Consider the following 19,369-nt stretch of genomic DNA (forward strand, 5'->3'; position numbering starts at 1 on the left):
AACTAAAACTCTCCTGACATGAGAGCTGCACAATGATAGCAGGCTGACAGCACAGAACTATAGCTGGCCCATACTTACTACAAAGCCTCCTCAATATGCTGTGCTCTCTGCAGTTGCTAAATGCTTGCATGCCTCTTCTGTGTATCAGGTTTGGATTTCTTGTCACAGGCTGGCATTTTGCCGTAAGAGGATGACAAAAAAGTGAAGCAACTGTACCAAAACTATGCACGGAGTTAGAAGTAGACAAAGTAAGTCATGGGTATTGACTCATGACTCAACTATATTCCATTAGTCACTAGATAAAGAATGCTTTTATCCCTTTTCATAAAAATGTAATGAAAAAAACATAACGAGCTTCATTTCCCCCTCCACATACATATTTTAAGCATCTCAGGTGCTAGCTACTCAGTTAACTGAAGTTTTTAATTTTTATTTAGATTTGTATGAATCCAGTTTTGACATTTCAAACAGAAGGCAAAATATTTTTCCCCATGCACACAGTTCTGTTTGTAAAGCTTAGGACTATTACCACTTACAGAGCAGCTCGCTCTCAGCCCTGCATCTAACATAACTGCTTAAATCAGCATAAACTACATGAAAACGATGCATAAAGTCCTGCTACACCTCATGTCTTCACTAGTGCATGAACACTAGCGATCACAACAGGTGCACAACAGTGGACCAGCAGAGGACAGTCGAACCAACAAGCCCAAGGTGCTTCGATCTGCTGGAGCAAGCCTGGGCCCAGCTGCAAGGAACCAGTTAGTTCTGACCCCAGCTCCATCCCTGACCTGCTGCACAACTGACCATGCTATGAGCTGTCCCCTCCCAGTCTTATCTTCTGGATAGATGAGAACAATGTATTTTTAAACTCATACGGATGCCTCACTTGCATAATTATTTACTTAGCGTTGTTCAAATACTGTGGTAATTGTGCTCGAGTAACTGAAAGCATTACAGGCACTTAAACAAGTAAAACATCACGTCAGGAGTGAAACCCCATCCTGTTCAAGCAAAATCCAGCTTTCATCCAGACATATGCTGCACTGAAGGAACAAGGGCCTACATTTAAAAGTAAGCACACTAACAATTACTGATAATTTCAGAGACAATGACCTTTTGTCTACTCAATGGCAGCACGCCTTGTCACACCACAAATTTTGGTTAAAGAGAAAAAGCTTTTTTTTTTTTTTTTTTTTTTTAACTTTAAGGATGTTAAGTTCTGCTTAAGGATGTTAACTTCTACACAGAAAAACACAGTCATAACTACTCCTAAGCTACAAGAACAAGGGTATAAGTCTGTTTTTGAGGTCATTTCATTACTTTATTGTATATGCAACTTAACTGACTTGCATTCATTACGCTTGTTCTGTAATAAGACCAATCAGGCCCATAGTTCCTGACCTAATGACATTACGGTGTCTTTAGTCACAGCACGAAAACAAGAGAAAAGGCAGTACCAGACATCTATGGGGAGATTATAGGGGTTGATTTGCCATTCAAGGTAAGCATAGCAGAATTTTAAAACTGAATTCAGTTTTCATTAGCATAGCATGAATTTATTGGTTATTGTTTCATTTCTAAATACAACTAGTATGACAGAAACCAGAACAGACCACAGGATCTTAATTTAGTAAGCATGATAATGAATATTTTTCATGCAACACAAATGAGGGACACTGAATAGCTTATGTTAAATTACCTCCACTGGCATGTGCCATTTTCAGTGCTTCAAGAGAAACAGCAGGGGATATTTCTAGCTGGCAGACAACCACTTTGGCTTTACAGATGACATCGGAAGCTCTCCTCAGGTCTTCAGAATTTAAAAGCAGATTGGCTCCTGGGACTATGACAATAACATTCTGCCCTAAAAAAAAAAAAAAAAATAAAAAAAATGTGTTTTTACATTAAGTTTTTGTGATATATTATGAAAAACAGTTCATCGCTTTTCTACAATATGTTGAGATGATGATTTCAATTTGCTTTCCACAGAAATAAAAATTAAAAATCAATACTCCTGGACTTCTGGCATTTTCAAATATCCAATGATTTCAGAAGATAATCAAAAAGATCCAAGGATTAACAATACCAACACTACACAACAAATGCAGTATATATATTTCCTCAGGAAAAGTCATGTATGGACTTTCCCCACTCTTAGTTTGAACCCATGAACCCTATGAAAGCACTATGCTAGTCACAGTGGAGATACGGGACACACACTAAGGCTGATAATTTGTATTTTCCAAACGTATTCCAGTAGCATTTGAAGAGATAGGCATTAATGTGATCACTCAAAATTTTATCTTCCCTTCAGCTGGAAACTGAGAATATTTTCACATGAAAATTATGCGTGTCCTTCAATTTCAGAGGGGAAAGGCTTGCTTCACTTACCTGCAACACTCCCAGTTAGGGCCCCTAACCATCACAAAAACAAAACAAACAAACAGAAAAGAAAGAAAGAAAAGAAAGAAAAGAAAGAAAAGAAGAGAAAGAAGAGAAAGAAGAGAAAGAAAAGAAAGAAAAGAAAGAAAGAAAGAAAGAAAGAAAGAAAGAAAGAAAGAAAGAAAGAAAGAAAGAAAGAAAGAAAGAAAGAAAGAAAGAAAGATTATACAGCTAATGACTATGAGTAAAGAAAACTTTACCAGAAGTGATAAAAAAGGTTGGTGACAGACTTGTCTGAACTCAAAACTGGACAGCTGAACATTGTGAGCAAAGCTGTATGTGGCCAAGCGTGGCAGTATCTCAAAGCACTTCTAAGATCCTGTACAGCCTCATAGTTTGCTTTACAGTTAGGTGAGGAGGTTCATTTACGTAGGTTCCAAATAGTTTTTTTGTTTTTCTTCAGACATGCAAGTTGTCTTCTTTTATTGCAGTTTCTTTGTTTCTTTTTTTAATCTCTGTTACAACACCTAGAGACCTTCAGGCATGGGTGCCTTCAAATTAAAATTTATTATTAATCACTCAGGTATTAAATTCAATAAGTCAGTTGTTCCTTGATTTACAGGCTCAGCCCGCCCCCGCTGAAGATTCCTTTAAGGACTGCCAATCATTAAAGGCTACCAATTCTGTAATGAACTGAATTACTCTGTAAATAAATATTTATGTTTTTAAATACATTATTTTTCTTGAATAGGACTTCAAAGTCCTTTGAATACGAAACGTGCAAAGCTTGTCTCCCTAAAAGTGTTCTGAAAAGAAAGCAGGACAATGGAAAGAATAATATAATGATCTCAGAGGGAGGGGCCCGAGCTTTCCAAAGCAATTCTGCTGTCAATGGTTTGGTACAGAACAGCTGCATTCGAAAAGCAAAACCTCAGCATTTAAAGCCAACGCCCTGCTTTTCAACAGACAATGATGGGCATCTTGAATTTAAAAAAAAAAAAAAAAAAAAAAAAAGGAAGAAAAAAAAATCTTCTGCAACAAGTAAATGCTATCAAAGATATCTGAATCCTGCTGGGGAAACGTTCAAAGGCAAATTGCACCTATTTTGCCAAGCATATATGCTGAAAGCTTCTAGGGTACAGCAGTACAAACAGTAAAACACAGGAAACCAGTGGAACAAAAATATATTTAATTTCTGCCTGGACTCTGTGCTACTTAGAATCTCAGACTTTATCTACATGTCTCTCTGCATTATCTTGCTGAACTATTTAGCTGTACTGACATGTATATTATTATTAGACTTTAGAGCTAATGGCCTCGGGCGATAAGGAAGGCTGTTTGCTTAAACCTATATGTGCAAATTCAAGGTAGTCCATGCTGCTCTGGATCACAGTCAGGAGCTTTTCTTTGCAACAACAAAAGGTCAGAGACTTACAGTCTGCTTCCAAGCACACCCTACCTGCCAGAGAAGTGCCGTACCTACTGCGGTGTAACAGCCCGGACTGGCTCAACTCAAGCTGTAGGGAAAAAGCCACGTTTTGTTCTTAGCTCAATGCACCACGCTGGCTGCGAATGGCAACCGTCCCCAGAAATTTAGACGAGCGCGCACGAAAGCAGAATCTGGACCCATGCGCTAGCGACTCAACCCAGGAGCCTGTATCAGCAGCACCCATTTTGTCGAAAGCAATTATTTCTTGCCAGGGAAATCAGATGGGAAATCAGCACCAGGGACAACAGAGTTAAAGACAGATGGCAAATAGGGGAGGGATTCATCTTGTCCAACATTTACTAATTTCTGAAGATTTCCAAAAAATTCTACATTCCAGAAAATTCCAAGAAAACTAATTTCTAAGGAGTAGAGTTTTCTGGCTGCCTTCAACAAGACGGAAGGACGAGTATTTTCATAGGTATCTTAGATATCTGTTTGAGGAGGACACAAACTGTTGTCTGGAAACACCTGTATGTGTCTCTGTTAACTGTAGACGAAGGCTTCAGCCATACACCTAACTCTGAAGTGAGGTAAATGTTGCCCACACTGAAAATGAGGAAAATATATTCACTGTGTTACAGTTAATTCTAAAATGCCTTGACTTAGACTAAAGGTTCTCTGTTTTGATGGGAGCATCTATAGAATTCTAAGTTTTGCAGATGTCAGCTAAAATATTAAGGGCCATGCTCACAGCTGCTGTAAGCCAGAATAGCTACAAAAAGCCGATAAACTTATGCAAGCTTACACCAGATGGGGATTGGGTCCAACCAATGCTTTCAACAGCATGAATGCTGTCTATGTAAATACCATTCTCGGCTGGGCTTCTAAACCTGCTGCTGTCACTTCTTAGAGGGATGGATAACTCAAGCTACATTTTTCTTACAAGGATCATTTTACATATGCCACCAGATGAGAACTGGCAGTCGTAAAATCAAAAGCAAACCAGTAAACCCCACAGTGCGATAATCCTCACTTTATTTTTCGAAGCAGGATGAAGAGCCTGTAAGCCACCAGTAGTGCTTAGAGTTCACCATAGTCTCAAACAATACGAGTACAACAATAGCTATAGAGCTTCTGCATAATAATTCATAGGGGAAAAAAAAGATGATATTGGTGACCAGAAAAGAATGCTACAAGGAAACCATTTGCTGCCAAATCACACAGTTCATGAATATGAGGGCAAGTTTTGGGTGTGTCATAGTAAAATAATTTCTATGCAATTACTTGGTAGATGCATTGAATAGTCTTGTACACAACACATTCATGTTCGTGATGAATGCCCACACATAGAAATTCTATAAAAATTCAGGTGATATTTCTTCATAACCTTGAAGGTTCAAAACAAAGATCACCTCTTTGGAAAGTATAATTCAATCAAGCTGGAATATATATTCTAAGTTTGCCGTGTTTATTTAGCCTTATCTAAACACATATTTTGAATGTTTTTGTACTACTGGAGCTTTGGTATTGAAAGTACACTTACAGAAAAATGCCTATTTACTGTTCATGAATGATTAATAACTTTATCGTCAAGTCAGCATAATGCCTATCTCGAGTGCGGGTTATCTCGCAGTGTTCTGTGTAGGTGAGCTTTAGTTCTAACTTGCAGTAATCAAGAGCACTTTAATCATGACCTGCCAATCTCTGTTGTCCCTCCGCTGAATTTTTGCAATGAATATGCAAGTTGTCAGACTGGTTCAAACTACTGGCCCAGTCAGGCCAGCTTAATGGCACCGTCAGCAGTCAGTACCAGATACGGACAAAGCTGCAATAAACTTTAGAGGGAATTATGTTAAAAAAAAATATCCATAAAGAGGTTTTGTTCCTCTCCGTGTGTGTACACAGAAGCACAACGTACATCATCATTTTATAGAGATCTAACCATACTGTAACACCAGTAGCAGAAGGTGTGGTAAGTGGCCGAGGCAGTGGAAAGAAGGCAGGCTGAAAGAGGAAGCCCAAGCTGGGGTTCAAAGTGGTGTACCAGGTTCCAGAAAAGAAATTCTGCACAAATTTTTGAGACCTGTCCAGGCGGAACCTTTGCAGCATCTCTGGGTTGCATGTTTACCAGCACAGCACTATGGACTTGTTAACTATCTCCCTACCATTCTGCACTAAAGCAGGGATTTAACTTTTTTTTTTTTTTTTTTTTTACTGAAACTACACTTTGTCTCAGAATATAATGCAATTTTGAGAATATCAAATGCACCTGATAATTTCAAATTTTTATTACTTCGCCAATTAAAATAATAGTAGAGTTACACCTGTGTAATTCAGTAACCAGTAAAACTCTTCCCAGAAATTCAGCAGCAGTGCCAGCTAGATAGCCACAGATAATCAAAGGGGAACTTCAGGGCCTCTTCTGACTTTGCTCTCCATAGCTTTCTTGTCCTCTGCCTTCCCTCATTCATTGCAGTATGCTCCTTCTACTTGAGGATCCTCTGCCTGTGATATTACCGAGTTGACTGGAGCTGGTATTTTTCCCAAGTATCAATAAGATGAAGTGCAGGTTAGGTGCATGAAAACAGAGCAATTAAAACTTCACAATGTAAAGAGATAACAATTTTATTTGTTGTTATTTGTGCCTCATTATCTTAACACAAACCAACACGCACACACCCCTTTCAAATGCTTCTCTTTTAGGTATAATTTGAACTAGCAGAAACTGCTTTACACCAGTATCTGCATTGAATGCTGTGGTGTTTCAGCTATGCCAGCACAACTACTGTGGTAAAACATGCATGTGTGGACAAGCCCTTTGAAAAGTGCTGTAAAACCTGTTTAGGTCAAATCAGCCAGGTTTCTACAAGAAAAAAAAAAAAAAAAAAGGTGTCTCTTGCAACAGCAAAGCACATAAGTACTGCTATTTTATTACAATTTAGTCAATTCAGGCGCCAGATGGTTTTAGATAGAAGTAACAACCAGAACCATTACCAATTCTGTGCATCTGTTTGCTTTACAGCATAGTTCTGACCAGGTTTGCTCTTCTACTAGATTTTAAATTAAATCTGAGGCCAGTGGTAACTTAATTTAGGATTTTTTCCGTTTCTGAAAGAAACAGACTGCATGACATTATGCATTATTTTGTTCACTATGTGAATCACAGGACTATCGGAGGCCACTCACGCTGACACTAACAGGTAAGGTTAACCTAATGGTATTGAAAATTCAGTTTCCCTTTCCTAATGGTTACAAAGGTTTTATATCAACCAGATGGTTTTGTTCCTTATCCTTCAGAAATCCATTTTAACAGGTCATCCTCTGCTTGTTCAGATTTGAACCACGGTTACCTTATTTGGCCATGCATATGAATTAGGAAGTAATAAGACTGTTTCTTATTCAACTATTCTGGACAGCAAATCTAGTGCCAAACATGTCTACATGTACATGTACAAAGCGGTGAGGCCTGGCAATGTGTTCTCCTGGATTCTCACTGTCTTTCCCGTTTATGATGGTCACAGTAGTGACCACATGCAGCACAAGAAAGAACATCTTAAGAGCTGATATGGTAATTTACCTGCTGACCCAAAGGAAGAGAAGGCAGGTATCAAGTTTATTTGGTGTATTACAGCTACTTTATTTTTGAAGTAAAGCTGTCATGCATTTGATTAATCTAATTTAGAGAAAATTAAACTCACATCTCCAACTAATTTGCTTAATTTTCCTGAATGTTCCTGTGTAGACTTGCTTTTAGTCACAGTTCCTTCCCAGGTTTGCTCCTGGAGTGAACAATCATGTTTCCTTTCCCATCTTTAGCTGTAGCCCAATGTACCATCAACTTACATAGGAATTTGTGAAATTGATGTGTCAGCTAAGTTGCGGTAACTATTCAAACGAAGGTTGTTAGCTGCACCAAAAGTGAACTAATTCAATCACACTTCATCTGTTATGTATGCATAAACATTATTGGTCCTAAGCACTAAAATTTTGATCTGGACACAAGTGCTTCTCCTAAGAGTTTGCTTGAAGAAAAGATAAACAAAAAGTTTTCAGAAGATAATTTAGCTATCTTGAAGATGAACATGAAACAAACTAACTCTTGTTTTCTTCTTACTCTGCAACATAGGAGTAGAGGCACAGGCTAAGGAAAAATAACACAGAAAAAAAAAACAAATATGCCATCTCATCGTGTATTCATCATTGCAGATGCAACCTAGGATCAAGCACTGTTGTAATATTATATAAACAATGTAAATATTTCTACTTATACTAAGGACAATTACATTTCCTGATTCAAGGCGTAATGACTCATGCAGGAGGCAAACCCATTCCTCACAGTAAAAGTGCAAAGTAAGTTGTGGTGGAAAAGGAGGGCTTTAACCTTCTGATATGCTGTGGGCTGGCCAGTGTGAAACTGGACAGATCAGCTGGCTGGCTGAATCCTGGCTGTTACATTGCTAGTCTAAGGGTCTGATTCTGCTGCCTTTAGGCACCTCACTCTACAAAGTTGCCTGTAATAATACTAAATGCAACAAAATACAAATAAGATCATGAAAAAGACAAAAGATGTAGAAAAATATTTCTATAGTTAACTGTGACGTGGGAAAGGTTGTTGTTGTTTTGTTGTTTTTATGGCTGTAGAGGCAAAACCAAGTAGACAATTCAGAGTAGAAAGAATGTACCTTCGCTGTTGACAATTATTGAAGCAGTTCCAGTAGCAGCTTCTGTAGTCTGACCTACAAATGCTTAGAAAGGGAAAAGTTAGAGCATGCATTAGTTCAATACATTACTTTCAACCAATAGCATGTGATTCAATTTAATTGAATTAAATCTGAAATGAACCCATAACCTCCAGCAATTTAAAAATGCTAATTACTCTTTCATGTGCAACAATGCCAGAGAAGCTAACAACAACAAAAAGTGTTAATTTACACCCACAAAACAGAAATGCGAGTCCAACATTCTTTAATTTGGCTACATCTCTGCGTTAGAGAAAGCATGTTATTTATACAGCTTTCTCAGGCACTCTCTACTCCTACATGGAAGTATTTCTTTTATCCAATAAAACAATAGAGTCAAGGCTGGAGAAACCTAAAATATTAACATAACACAGCATTTAATTCTCTGGAGATTTGCATTTCAGGAGAAGTATTAACATGTATCATGAAGGCAGTTGTGAGGCTATATGTTTCCTCGTGGGATTATTATTCAGACAACTAGAAGTGAGGCTGGCAGCACTGTCTATTATAAAGATTGTTCAATATTTACTAGTATAAGAACCTGTTTTCAGCTGTCAGATAATTTGTCAAATATTAACCAGTGATCCAAAGCTTTCTACAACAGTGGGTTTATTCAGATATAAAGTGGTAAAAAACTGTCAGAAAAGTTCAGTTTTCTTCTCCCAAGTACTCTATCTGAGAAAAAATCTACTATTTTATTTGAGGTAAATACTAGTGACCTTTTGTTTAGAGTATTTTAGAGTGTGGACTTGAGGCTGGGCAAGGGTTGGCTTCTTTCTATTTGTGGAATATTTAAAAAACAGTTCAAATTCGAACAAGGATGAAAAAAAAAAACAACATCATGCTTATGCAGATTTGCTCAAGTATTGCAGTTACCTGCCCTGAAGGTTCCCTTCTCTAGCTCAGAGTTACAAGGATCAGAGCAGAACTTTCCTTGCAATTATAGCTTCTTTTCACTGTGACCTAGGTTTGCACACTGGAGTTGAAAGCAGAGAATTTGTGTCTTTTGTGCTGTCAATACTCTTCATGCAGCAAATATGCAGCGTGAGCAGTAAGCTACCCAATTCAAATGTAGGGGAGGAGCTAGAGTTGGAGAGGGAGGGAGTAACATCAGGAAAGGTCTAAATGGTCTGCGTAGCACTGGTGGTAGCTGATAGGTTGTGCAGACAGAAGACTGGGAAAGGGGAAAATTATGGAACAGACTGGAATTGGAAAGAAAAGGGATCAGGTGGTATGTTAAGAAACAGAAGAGCAACATAAATGAAGAAGCCATACAACAAGGATCCAGGACATGAAGTGGACAAAAGTGGCATTATGGCAAGGATTTTCAGCCAGTACCCAGTATCGTGATGGAAAATAACAGGGAGAGGTTAGACAAGGATTAAATGGGGATGAAAAGCCAGGGACAGACATATGACAGTCCTATGTGAAAATGTCTGTGTGCACTGAACCACCCTTGCCTCCAAGTCTTGGAATGCAAGCTGAGACCCCAGACCAGCCTCACCAGCAGAACATCCTTTCATCCTCCAGGGCTGATCACCAATGCAGATGCCAATCTAACAATTCTGAGATATTTCTAACTCAACCAGCAGAAGTCTTTACTTCAGACAAACAACCCCCAGTTGATCTATGTAGGTATGAATGAAGTACAATACAATGACATTTCTGAAGATTTTTCCTTCACTTCCCTTTTCCTGCCGCAAAGACTATTTACAAATTTACGTTAAGATTGCAAGATCAATCATTTAAACCAGGAAATATGAGATTTAAGGTTGTCTGCGGAATGTACATTTTCATTAAGTGCTATGCATCATAATAACTTTACTTACATGATCAAAGACTTTATTCACGAGGTAGGCCCGTTTTAGAGAGATTTAGAGCAGACACTAACAGACACTAGTTTTTATGGTATCCTTGCCTGGTTGCTTGTCTAAGTTGGAAGACAGGTAATGAATAAACCTCTCTATATATTTGTGAAATATTTAGATGCTACACTGACAAGCATAATAAAAAGCCCACAAAATACTAGTGATTCTCTCTTTAAAGCAGGATTTGAATAATGCAGCAAATGAAAGTTGTGGCTGCACTTTAAACAGAAAACTTGAACAGAACATTGAATTGCCACTTAGTGATTTTATCTGTCCACTCTGTCCACACTGACAGAAACAAGGGGCTTGCAGGCAAAAGATCATGTAGCTAAGCAGCACACAATAATCCATTTTCACAAGAGAAAGAATTAGGGTTACAAAGGTGCAAATATGATAGAATATTGTGAATGGTTAACTCTTCTTTTTCCTGAAAGCCTTTTAACATTGACTTTTGTGTATACGTGTATAAACAAACATCATCTGCATTCTGTAGAATGTTTGGACATCATTTTAAAAAACAGAGCAGGGATGAAATGTATGGAGTTGACAAATGCGTTTCCACTTTACCCTTCCTCTCCCAATATGAAATAAAGGATAATCAGACTGGATTATCAGACCGGATTTTGTCAGTTTCTCACCAGGCATTATCATCATCAGTGCCAACCTAAACACTCACATAACAGCAAGTTATCTTCAAGTGACTTGCACTGATGTAATCATCTGAGATTTAGAGGTAATAACATTAGATGTTACTTTTAGTGGTACAGCAATCTTTAGAAGTCCCCGCATTCTAACCCATATTCATTCATTCCTCCCATTTATGTCAAAACAATTATTTGTAGTTTTGATTTTGACTACAGACACATCCAATAAAGCAATAAAGTAAGAAATCCTCCACTACCAATGTTTAAAGCTTAGAAATAATTCAAAAGGCTTATTAAAAGTAAATTTTTACCTGTAGAAACACCATTCTTCTTCAAATTTTCAATGTAATCATTGCCAAAGGAATCATTCCCAACCTATACAAAAGATAAACGGACAGATTTTATCTACAGAAAGGTGAGATCGTCTTTAGGCAGCTTAATGCTCTAATGTGATTTGAATACAACACTTTCTATTTTGAAGCACTTTGCTTTATTTTTTGGAACACAGTTCTGCAGATCTCCCCACCTCTGTTACGCACTGCCTCCACCCATGTCCCTATATTCAAGTTTCATTTGCATGCAACCACTATGTTCCCTTGAAACTGAAGCTTTCTGGGGACTGTAAAATCTGGAAGTATGCGGAATCTTGTACTCCTGGGCCACTAGTCAATTTTAAACTGAAAGGAACCTAAGTGTTCCTCTTAACTGCAGTTCATGTTTTGGATTTTCTACCTCAAAGTTTTCTTGGTGGAAAAACATCAGTGGCTGTGCTCTAGAAAGTGACTATAAACTCAGCATTGCTGATTTCTACAATTTCTCAGTACTAAATGTACTGTTTATGAATTCAACATGTTTTTGTTTGTTTTATCCAGCAACACCAGACCCAGTTGAGTTACAGAGTCAAGTTATGCTCTATTGTTTTTCTAACAGCAAGTTAAAAAGCTTGTAATTTCAGTTCCACTAATCCTTTTAGCTGAACAGAATTCTGCTTGCTGTTTATTCAGGGTAATAAACATTTGGGTTTGTTTCACTACACAAGCTGAAAAAAGAAGGTGAGGTATATGGAGAGAGAGGAAAAAAAAAAAAAAAAGGTCTAACAACACCCAAATAGCATTTAGTATATAAAGCCAACACAGTTTTTAGTTCACCAGCCTTAGCCTATGTCTTCAGCATTCACAGTTTGTGCTCCCACTTCCATGAGCAAGTAGTCCATCTGATCAGTATCAACGACTGACCAATGCTATAGGAAGCATATTTGCAAGAGCAAAAAAGTCATCTTTCAGATAAGAAGCCAGATCAAGATCCTGGTCATGGTCTAGACAGCAAAGGAATTGCATGATAAATAATGACCTGTCTTCTCATAAAACAACACTAACAGCTAACGTTGTATTTGAGTTGCTAGGAAGTACAAAGCAGCTGCCTCTAAAGCCTGCTTAGAAATCTGTCTGTTTATGAGTTCAGTCTTATGGAAAGCTCTAAGAAGACCTGAGTACTAACTAGTGACCACACAAATCAAACCCTACAAAATTCCACAAACCCTACAAAATTGTAAAACAGAAAGTGTCACAGATAGCTGATCCTTCCCCCCCACTTACTCTATTGCATATCCATGTTTTGAAACATATTTCCATTTCCTACAACCTCTATATGGGATTTTTATAAAGCATTATTAGGGATGGTCCTGGTCTTTTACCAAAGGAGGACAGCAATGTAGGTTAAAACAGTCTATCCAGATGGAACATTCCTCTAATAAATGGAGGGGGAAAAAAAACAACATAAACATTTTCTTTGGTCACTGTGCTATTCATTGTTTGCACATTAGAATATGTCTGTATTTCTGACTACTCCCAGTTTGCCAGACAGGGCGGGTTGTCAGAAGCTGCATCTTCGGACTGCTTTTGTCTGGCTGACTGCAGCCATCTGCAATTTAAACCTGAATTGTTCTCACCTTTGCAGCCTGACAGATGTGCTGTTGGAATGCGTTCCACCTGATGGTATCATCTTCTCCCTCCCTATCTGCTACCAAGCTTCTGCACCAAAGCTCAGGATTTGCTCAGTTATTTCAGAAATGAAGTATTTCGTAACTGTTTCCCAGAAGCTCAACTGAAAAGTGCTTCCTTCAGCTCTGGGTCCTACATAATTGACAGACAGACACCCCTTATTGTTCAACTGTCGTAACAACTGAGAACAGCCACGATACTTCTGCTCACAGCAAGGGATCTCAGTGCTGGAGGAAGGCCCTTGGAGGGGTCTCCAGGGAGGCCCTTTTCCTCTGGAAACTTTTGTCCATGTTAGCTCATCAGCACCTGACCCAGTTAATCCTAGTGCCTTTGAAGGGTTTATCTTTCCATTCAGGCTTTACCCTCAAGGAAAGCAGAGTATTGGGCATCAGACTCATTTTAGATTAAAGGCATATTTACTGACCATGTCAAAGTACTTAACAGTGTTTTAAATATTTTCTGCTTTTGCTCAGACCCTCCTAGATGGACTATTGGATGAACAGAAAACTAAACGTCTTAGTCTGCTGACCACAGAACATTACACGTGCTGAAGTAGCATTTCTTCCTTCTTGATTTCTTAGCAGTTTGTACAAGCATGAGGGTCACATGGTTTGCACATTAGAAAAGTAGAATTACGTCAATATTTTTCAACCTGGCGTTTCCTTGCTTACCATCATGTTTTCCATATGCAGTTAGGAAAGCTGACTGGTACCGTAACAGCTAAAATGCTAGCAGCTTAAGAGAATCAAACTCATCTGCACCTGAAAATTAATTACAACAAAAACGTACCTCTTAACAATTTTTTCATCTATTCTATATACACGTTTTCTGAGAGTTTACTCTTTCTCTTGTTTTGAGAATTAAACAGGTACTAAACACAAAAGTAAGACTAATACAAAAGGAAAAATCAATTGGAGATAACCATTACACTCTGGGCTGTGTCTTAGATATGTCTAAGACCTTACAATTAAGTGAGGTTTCGGGTTTACAGCACTTTTTCTTAAATTTGGCTTACAGATCATCTAAAGACAGGAGGAGACAACACAGCATCATAGTCCAGCACTTCCTATTTCTGAGTAGGAATCAAATGCAGCCAGGGATTAAGTAGAATTTAGTATACGCACTTATCAGGCTGGTGATACCAATGTCCAGTGAGAATCATCCCAAATTGTTTGTCAGAAGAAAAATGGAACATTTTTCAGTACATGCAATGTCAACCTTCTTCCACGCTCTTTATCTAGGATACTTAGCAGATTTTTTGGTAATTGCCACTACAATGGGGAGTTTGGACCCCCGTCAAAACCTCTGTGCATTTTTCAGCACTGCAACAGGGTTCTTGTCTGAACACGAATGACCCACTTGTTCTCTTAGATCCTTTAGTTTCCTGACTGCAACCTTGCACACTTCTCGGAACCACTGTCTTTCTTGTCGTTTGAAGTGGCATCTATTCCACCAATATGGTGTTTTACCGTACTGAGCAAACTGAGTGAGGGAGTTTAAGACCGATACTGTGATAGATATTGATAACCCAGAGTAACAGCAGTCACTTCCATTGGCTTCCAGGCAGGAAATTGAATAGCGTTTGCATTTCCACTAGCCAAACCCAGTATTTGGATTTTAAATTAAAATCTACACCATTCTGTGGCATCTCTGGTTATACCTACAAGTCATCCTAAAACTCCCTTTCTCAAACCATCAACAGATAGTCACTGTCTCTCTTTTATGCTTTAAAGCTCTCAGGTATGAGAACGTTTTTTCACTTGACCTGAGATGCTTATGTCTCCTCTTGTTGATTAGATCCTCTGTCTAAATTACAGCCCTTGTAGGAGGATGCCACACTCCAGTGGAATGTCCCTCTGGTACTAACACTGATTCCATTCCCACAACTTTAGACTGCAGAAGCAATTGCTTCATGTTGGGAATTATGACCAAAACATAAACATGTACTGAAAACAGAGTGCGTGTGAAAGGCAACCTGGCTTTAAGAACCACCACATACTTAAGATGACTTCTTAAAGTAAAAATTGAATTGTAACGTCACATTATTACCTGACTCTTCTCAGTTATATTCAGCAAACGACTTTATACAGTGTCCTATTGAGCTGTGCAGATAAAAGACTCTACCGCTCTGAGATGAGGCTGTTTTGCCAGGCTATTAACTGCATTTTTAATTTAAAAAGTAAATATTAACTTCTAAATAAAAAATAAAAAAGGCTAAAGTTTATATGAGAAATCTGTCCTTCTCTACTAAGTCTTTTCTCCCATAAATACACAATGGAAAGAGAGAAAGAGAGAAAGAGAGAAAGAGAAAGAAAGAAAGAAAGAAAGAAAGAAAGAAAGAAAGAAAGAAAGAAAGAAAGAAAGAAAGAAAGAAAGAAAGAAAGAAAGAAAGAAAGAAAGAAAGAAAGAAAGAAAGAAAGAAAAAGAAAGAGACAACTACATTTTTCTGAAATAGCATAAATATGATTTTGGAAAGTAACTGGAAATTATACTAACTGCTAAATTTTATTAGGAATGCAAATGGTTCCAGAAACATGTATTCACTGAGATAGCTTAGACCATTAAAAAATAAAACAAAATTCACACTTTCAGTAGGAAAAAAAACCTTTAACATTTATCAGGAAATGTTAGCAGAGAATTCATTGCCAATTCATCTTGTATTTGAATCTGATCATTTTTGAATGCAAAGATGATCAAATTTATACTCAGTATTACAGAAGCATAAACATCCCCAGTATACATTTTTTAAAAAGAAAAAACAAAACAAACAAAAAAAAAAACAACACTGTAGAACAGCAACTAGTGATAATGACCCACAGGAATGCCTGAAGGTATAATTTAGATTGATAGGTACCATTCTTTAGCCTAAATATTGGAACGGAAACCAGTAAGAAAGGCTTCCTTGATGTCTCCAGTATTCCTCAAAAAAATCCCTGGCAGACAATGATCCAACAAATTTAGCATCTTCCCCCAGCTATAGCAATAACAAAGTGTGTCCAGTCGATCTAAATTTTCATCTGGTTAGTACTGGATAGACAATAGGGCTACAGAGAGAGAAAATTTAGTATTAACCTTAGTGATGATCACTCAAAACCGATAGCATTTAATGGCAAAAATCAAAGAAAAGCCCTGTAAATATATAGCATCTGTCAGGCTGGATCAGCCTGACGGTCCGTAAGCCAATCTTGAGAACCATTGTACATCAAAAGTTTCAGAGGAGTGAGCAAAAAATTCCCATAGCATGCAAAGGTGGTAGTTTGTATATCAATATCCCATCCTAATCTCAAGTAATTAGACAACGATTTAACTCTTGAAGCACAATATTTTATATTTCTTCCTGAATTTGTTACTACCTCATCAATATTCAATTTTCATAATCAGCTGCAAAGTAAACTGCTGATTGACTACAGTGCCTAGCACCCGAACGTCATCACTGAAGCCCTGATAGTTGTAATGCTGGGGAGCATAAAGAGGAGGGGCTAGCACTCAAATTTTGAATATCTCAAATTCTCCCCAACTCTCTTTTCCATGGTGTATCTATCAATCTCAGTTTTGCAGTCTTTCTTTCTGTGCAATTTCTGCCAGATCTCTAGCCAACTACTCTTTGGTTCTGGCAGCGCTTTCAGAACAGCCTCCTGGTCACATTTCATGCTTAAATTTACAGCTGAAATAAGGAGAATAAAGGGGAATTAGAGCAGTATTAAAAGAAAAGAAAAGAAAAGAAAAGAAAAGAAAAGAAAAGAAAAGAAAAGAAAAGAAAAGAAAAGAAAAGAAAAGAAAAGAAAAGAAAAGAAAAGAAAAGAAAAGAAAAGAAAAGAAAAGAAAAGAAAAGAAAAGAAACACCATTTCTGTAAGACACCTAAAGGTTGACTGGAGTTTGCACGAACATTTAGTTCAGCTGTAACCCAAGAGCAAGCCAGTGCTTACCTTGCAGATCAGCGAGGTCTTGGCCCCGAGTCGAGCAGACTGGACGCATTGATTGGCTCCTTTCCCACCAAAACCAATGAAAAACTTCTGTCCGAGGACAGTTTCTCCAGCTCTTGGCAATCGCGTGGTAAGGCTGTTCCAATTTAAAGCAATATTTACATGCGTTAACGACCGAAAATAGCAAGCATCTTCAAAGTAAGAGTTACATTCTTACAATCCTAAAGGCTCCGACAGGCCGTCAATAAAAATTAAAAAAGACTAGAAAAAAGACTAGAAAGACCCTTCAGGGTCTCTGTTCCACAAACCACCAGTTTAAGTTTATCCCTTGCATGCCACCCCGTCAAGCTTCTCGTTTATTACTCAGGAGAGGGATTGCATTTCTGTTGTCTGTGTTTCATGTTTCTACAGGAAAAGTAGCTCTTGAGCCCTGCCTGGGATTCCCCAGCGCTAACACAATACAGATAAATAATAAATCTATAGGTCTCGCTGTTCACATTGTTTTTCTGTAACATTCAGCGCAACTTTACATATTGTTCATTTAATTTCATTACAGCTAATTATACCTTCTTGAACCACCCGAAGTAATTTTTCACTTTGTTGGTGTTTACAGCCCTGAAAATCGTAGATCATTATGAAAACCTTCCTCCCCTCTGCTGCCACTCAGGCCACTGTACATATTCAACTTTTCTTGTTTTTAGATCGAACTTTGCAACTTCTTACCATTTTGGTGGTTTTTGAACTCGCTCCAATTGCATTTACATTTTTCCGGGGACGGGTGCCCCGAACCAGATGCACTAATACAAGTGGAGACCCACCAGGGGTGTATTCAAGGCAGTCTGGTTTCATTCCCGTTTTGGAAAACAAAACAAAACAAAACAGAACTGTAATTTTGTTAATGCTACCAGATGTTTTGCTATCTCCAGCAGAAGCTGAAAGAAAGACAAGACACCACGAACCTACGGGGAAGAAGTTCTCTGAATGCAAAAGGCAAGCTTACTTTTGCCACTTCTATTAAAAATACGTAACTCAAAGCTGTGTTTGCAACACTTGGATTCCCCAAGTTTCTGCCTCTTCAAGCCATACGTTCCAGGGACAAGGTCTAAAACCAGAATTCTTTCTGGAGAGAACTGAACCCATTTGGTGCAATGACGGGGAGCCCAGCAGCGCTCCCAAGTACAGCTAGTGGCACTCATTTCATTTCCAGAGATGCAGAGCCAGGTAACACTCTGCTAGTAAATATTAAAGCCTTTTTAAATGAAAATGTAACAGCCTTTTAAAAGTAGACGTGTAAGTGCCTTGTATAGGTGGAAAGGGCTGCTAAGTTAAAACATTTTGCCCACAGCAGCATCTGGCAGCTTGTTTACAACAGTCAGCAACTAAGGTGTCAGGGAATGAGGTGTAATGAGGGCGGCTAAGTAATGTTTACTAATAGCACCATTTATAATTTAGTGCTGTTTTCATCAGCTCATGTGCCATCGGAAGCCAAAATAGTGGTGGCTGGGGACCAGAGAAGGAAGGAGGGCCACAAAACTCGGAGGGGGAAGCTCCCGTGCAGTCAGTGCCAGGCCATTGCATGTGTGCTTCCAGAATCGTGTGCCAGTCAGCCAAGGAGAGGTGTTTCCCTCAGCCTTGGTAAGAAACAGTAAGAGCAGCTCTTGTATAATTCGTTTTATCCACAGATCTCACTACACTTTAAAAAGCAGAACATTGTTATTCCTGTTTTGTGGGTGTGAAACTTAGGCAAGTCATTTTGCCTTTTTTTTCGCCTCGGGTCAGCCAAGAAGCCAGTGGCAAACCCAAAAATAGAGATCAGCTCAATCCACGAGCACACGCTGTCTTCTCATTTAAATTCTACAGTAAGTAGAATGGTATCAAGTCTCAATTCATCTTCCTTCCTTAGGGTGTTTTAGGAGATTACAGCTTATTCTAAATAGAATTTGTTTCCACAAAAAGCCAATATATTTTTAGACAAAGATTAACAATTGTGACATCCCAGCAGGCATCTGCTAATAGTGCTGCTCTGAGTTCATATGCATTTTCAAGAAGCATGTTCAGCCATACATATTCTCGTTTTAACAGTGGCTAGACCACGACTTAATTCTTCTCTCAGTTATGTTGGCATCGACACGCAACTCCAACGAAGGCAACGTAATTACACTGGTGAAAAAACAGGCTTGGTGAGATGAGGATCCGGGCCTCGGTGTTTCAAGTAGGACAGCAAAACAACTGCCTGTGGGAATCCAACAGCTTGCCGAAGACAGGAAGGTCACCTTTTCTATTGTTTTGATGAAAAGGTACAAGGCAAAGGGCAAAGGATCAAGTTGGAACAGCGATTTGTAATTAACCTGTTTTAAAAATAGGCTAACAGACTAGGCAC

The 19,369-nt window shown here is 38.4% G+C and overlaps 1 protein-coding gene across 1 annotated transcript in view; it reads right to left on the minus strand.

The window, feature by feature from the left end:
- The window catches only part of RBKS (ribokinase), a 67,234-nt gene that overhangs the window by 32,760 nt on the left and 15,105 nt on the right, over nt 1-19,369 (minus strand). The window contains exons 2-5 of the mRNA XM_084514840.1: nt 16,993-17,125; nt 11,377-11,440; nt 8,497-8,559; nt 1,703-1,867 (exon numbers count right to left, since the gene is read on the minus strand). Coding sequence (XP_084370966.1) covers nt 1,703-1,867; nt 8,497-8,559; nt 11,377-11,440; nt 16,993-17,125 — 425 coding nt within the window. The remainder of the gene's footprint in view (nt 1-1,702; nt 1,868-8,496; nt 8,560-11,376; nt 11,441-16,992; nt 17,126-19,369) is intronic.

Source organism: Aythya ferina, assembly GCF_964211825.1.
Source record: "Aythya ferina genome assembly, chromosome: 3".
In the NCBI taxonomy this organism is placed as follows: Eukaryota; Metazoa; Chordata; class Aves; order Anseriformes; family Anatidae; genus Aythya; species Aythya ferina.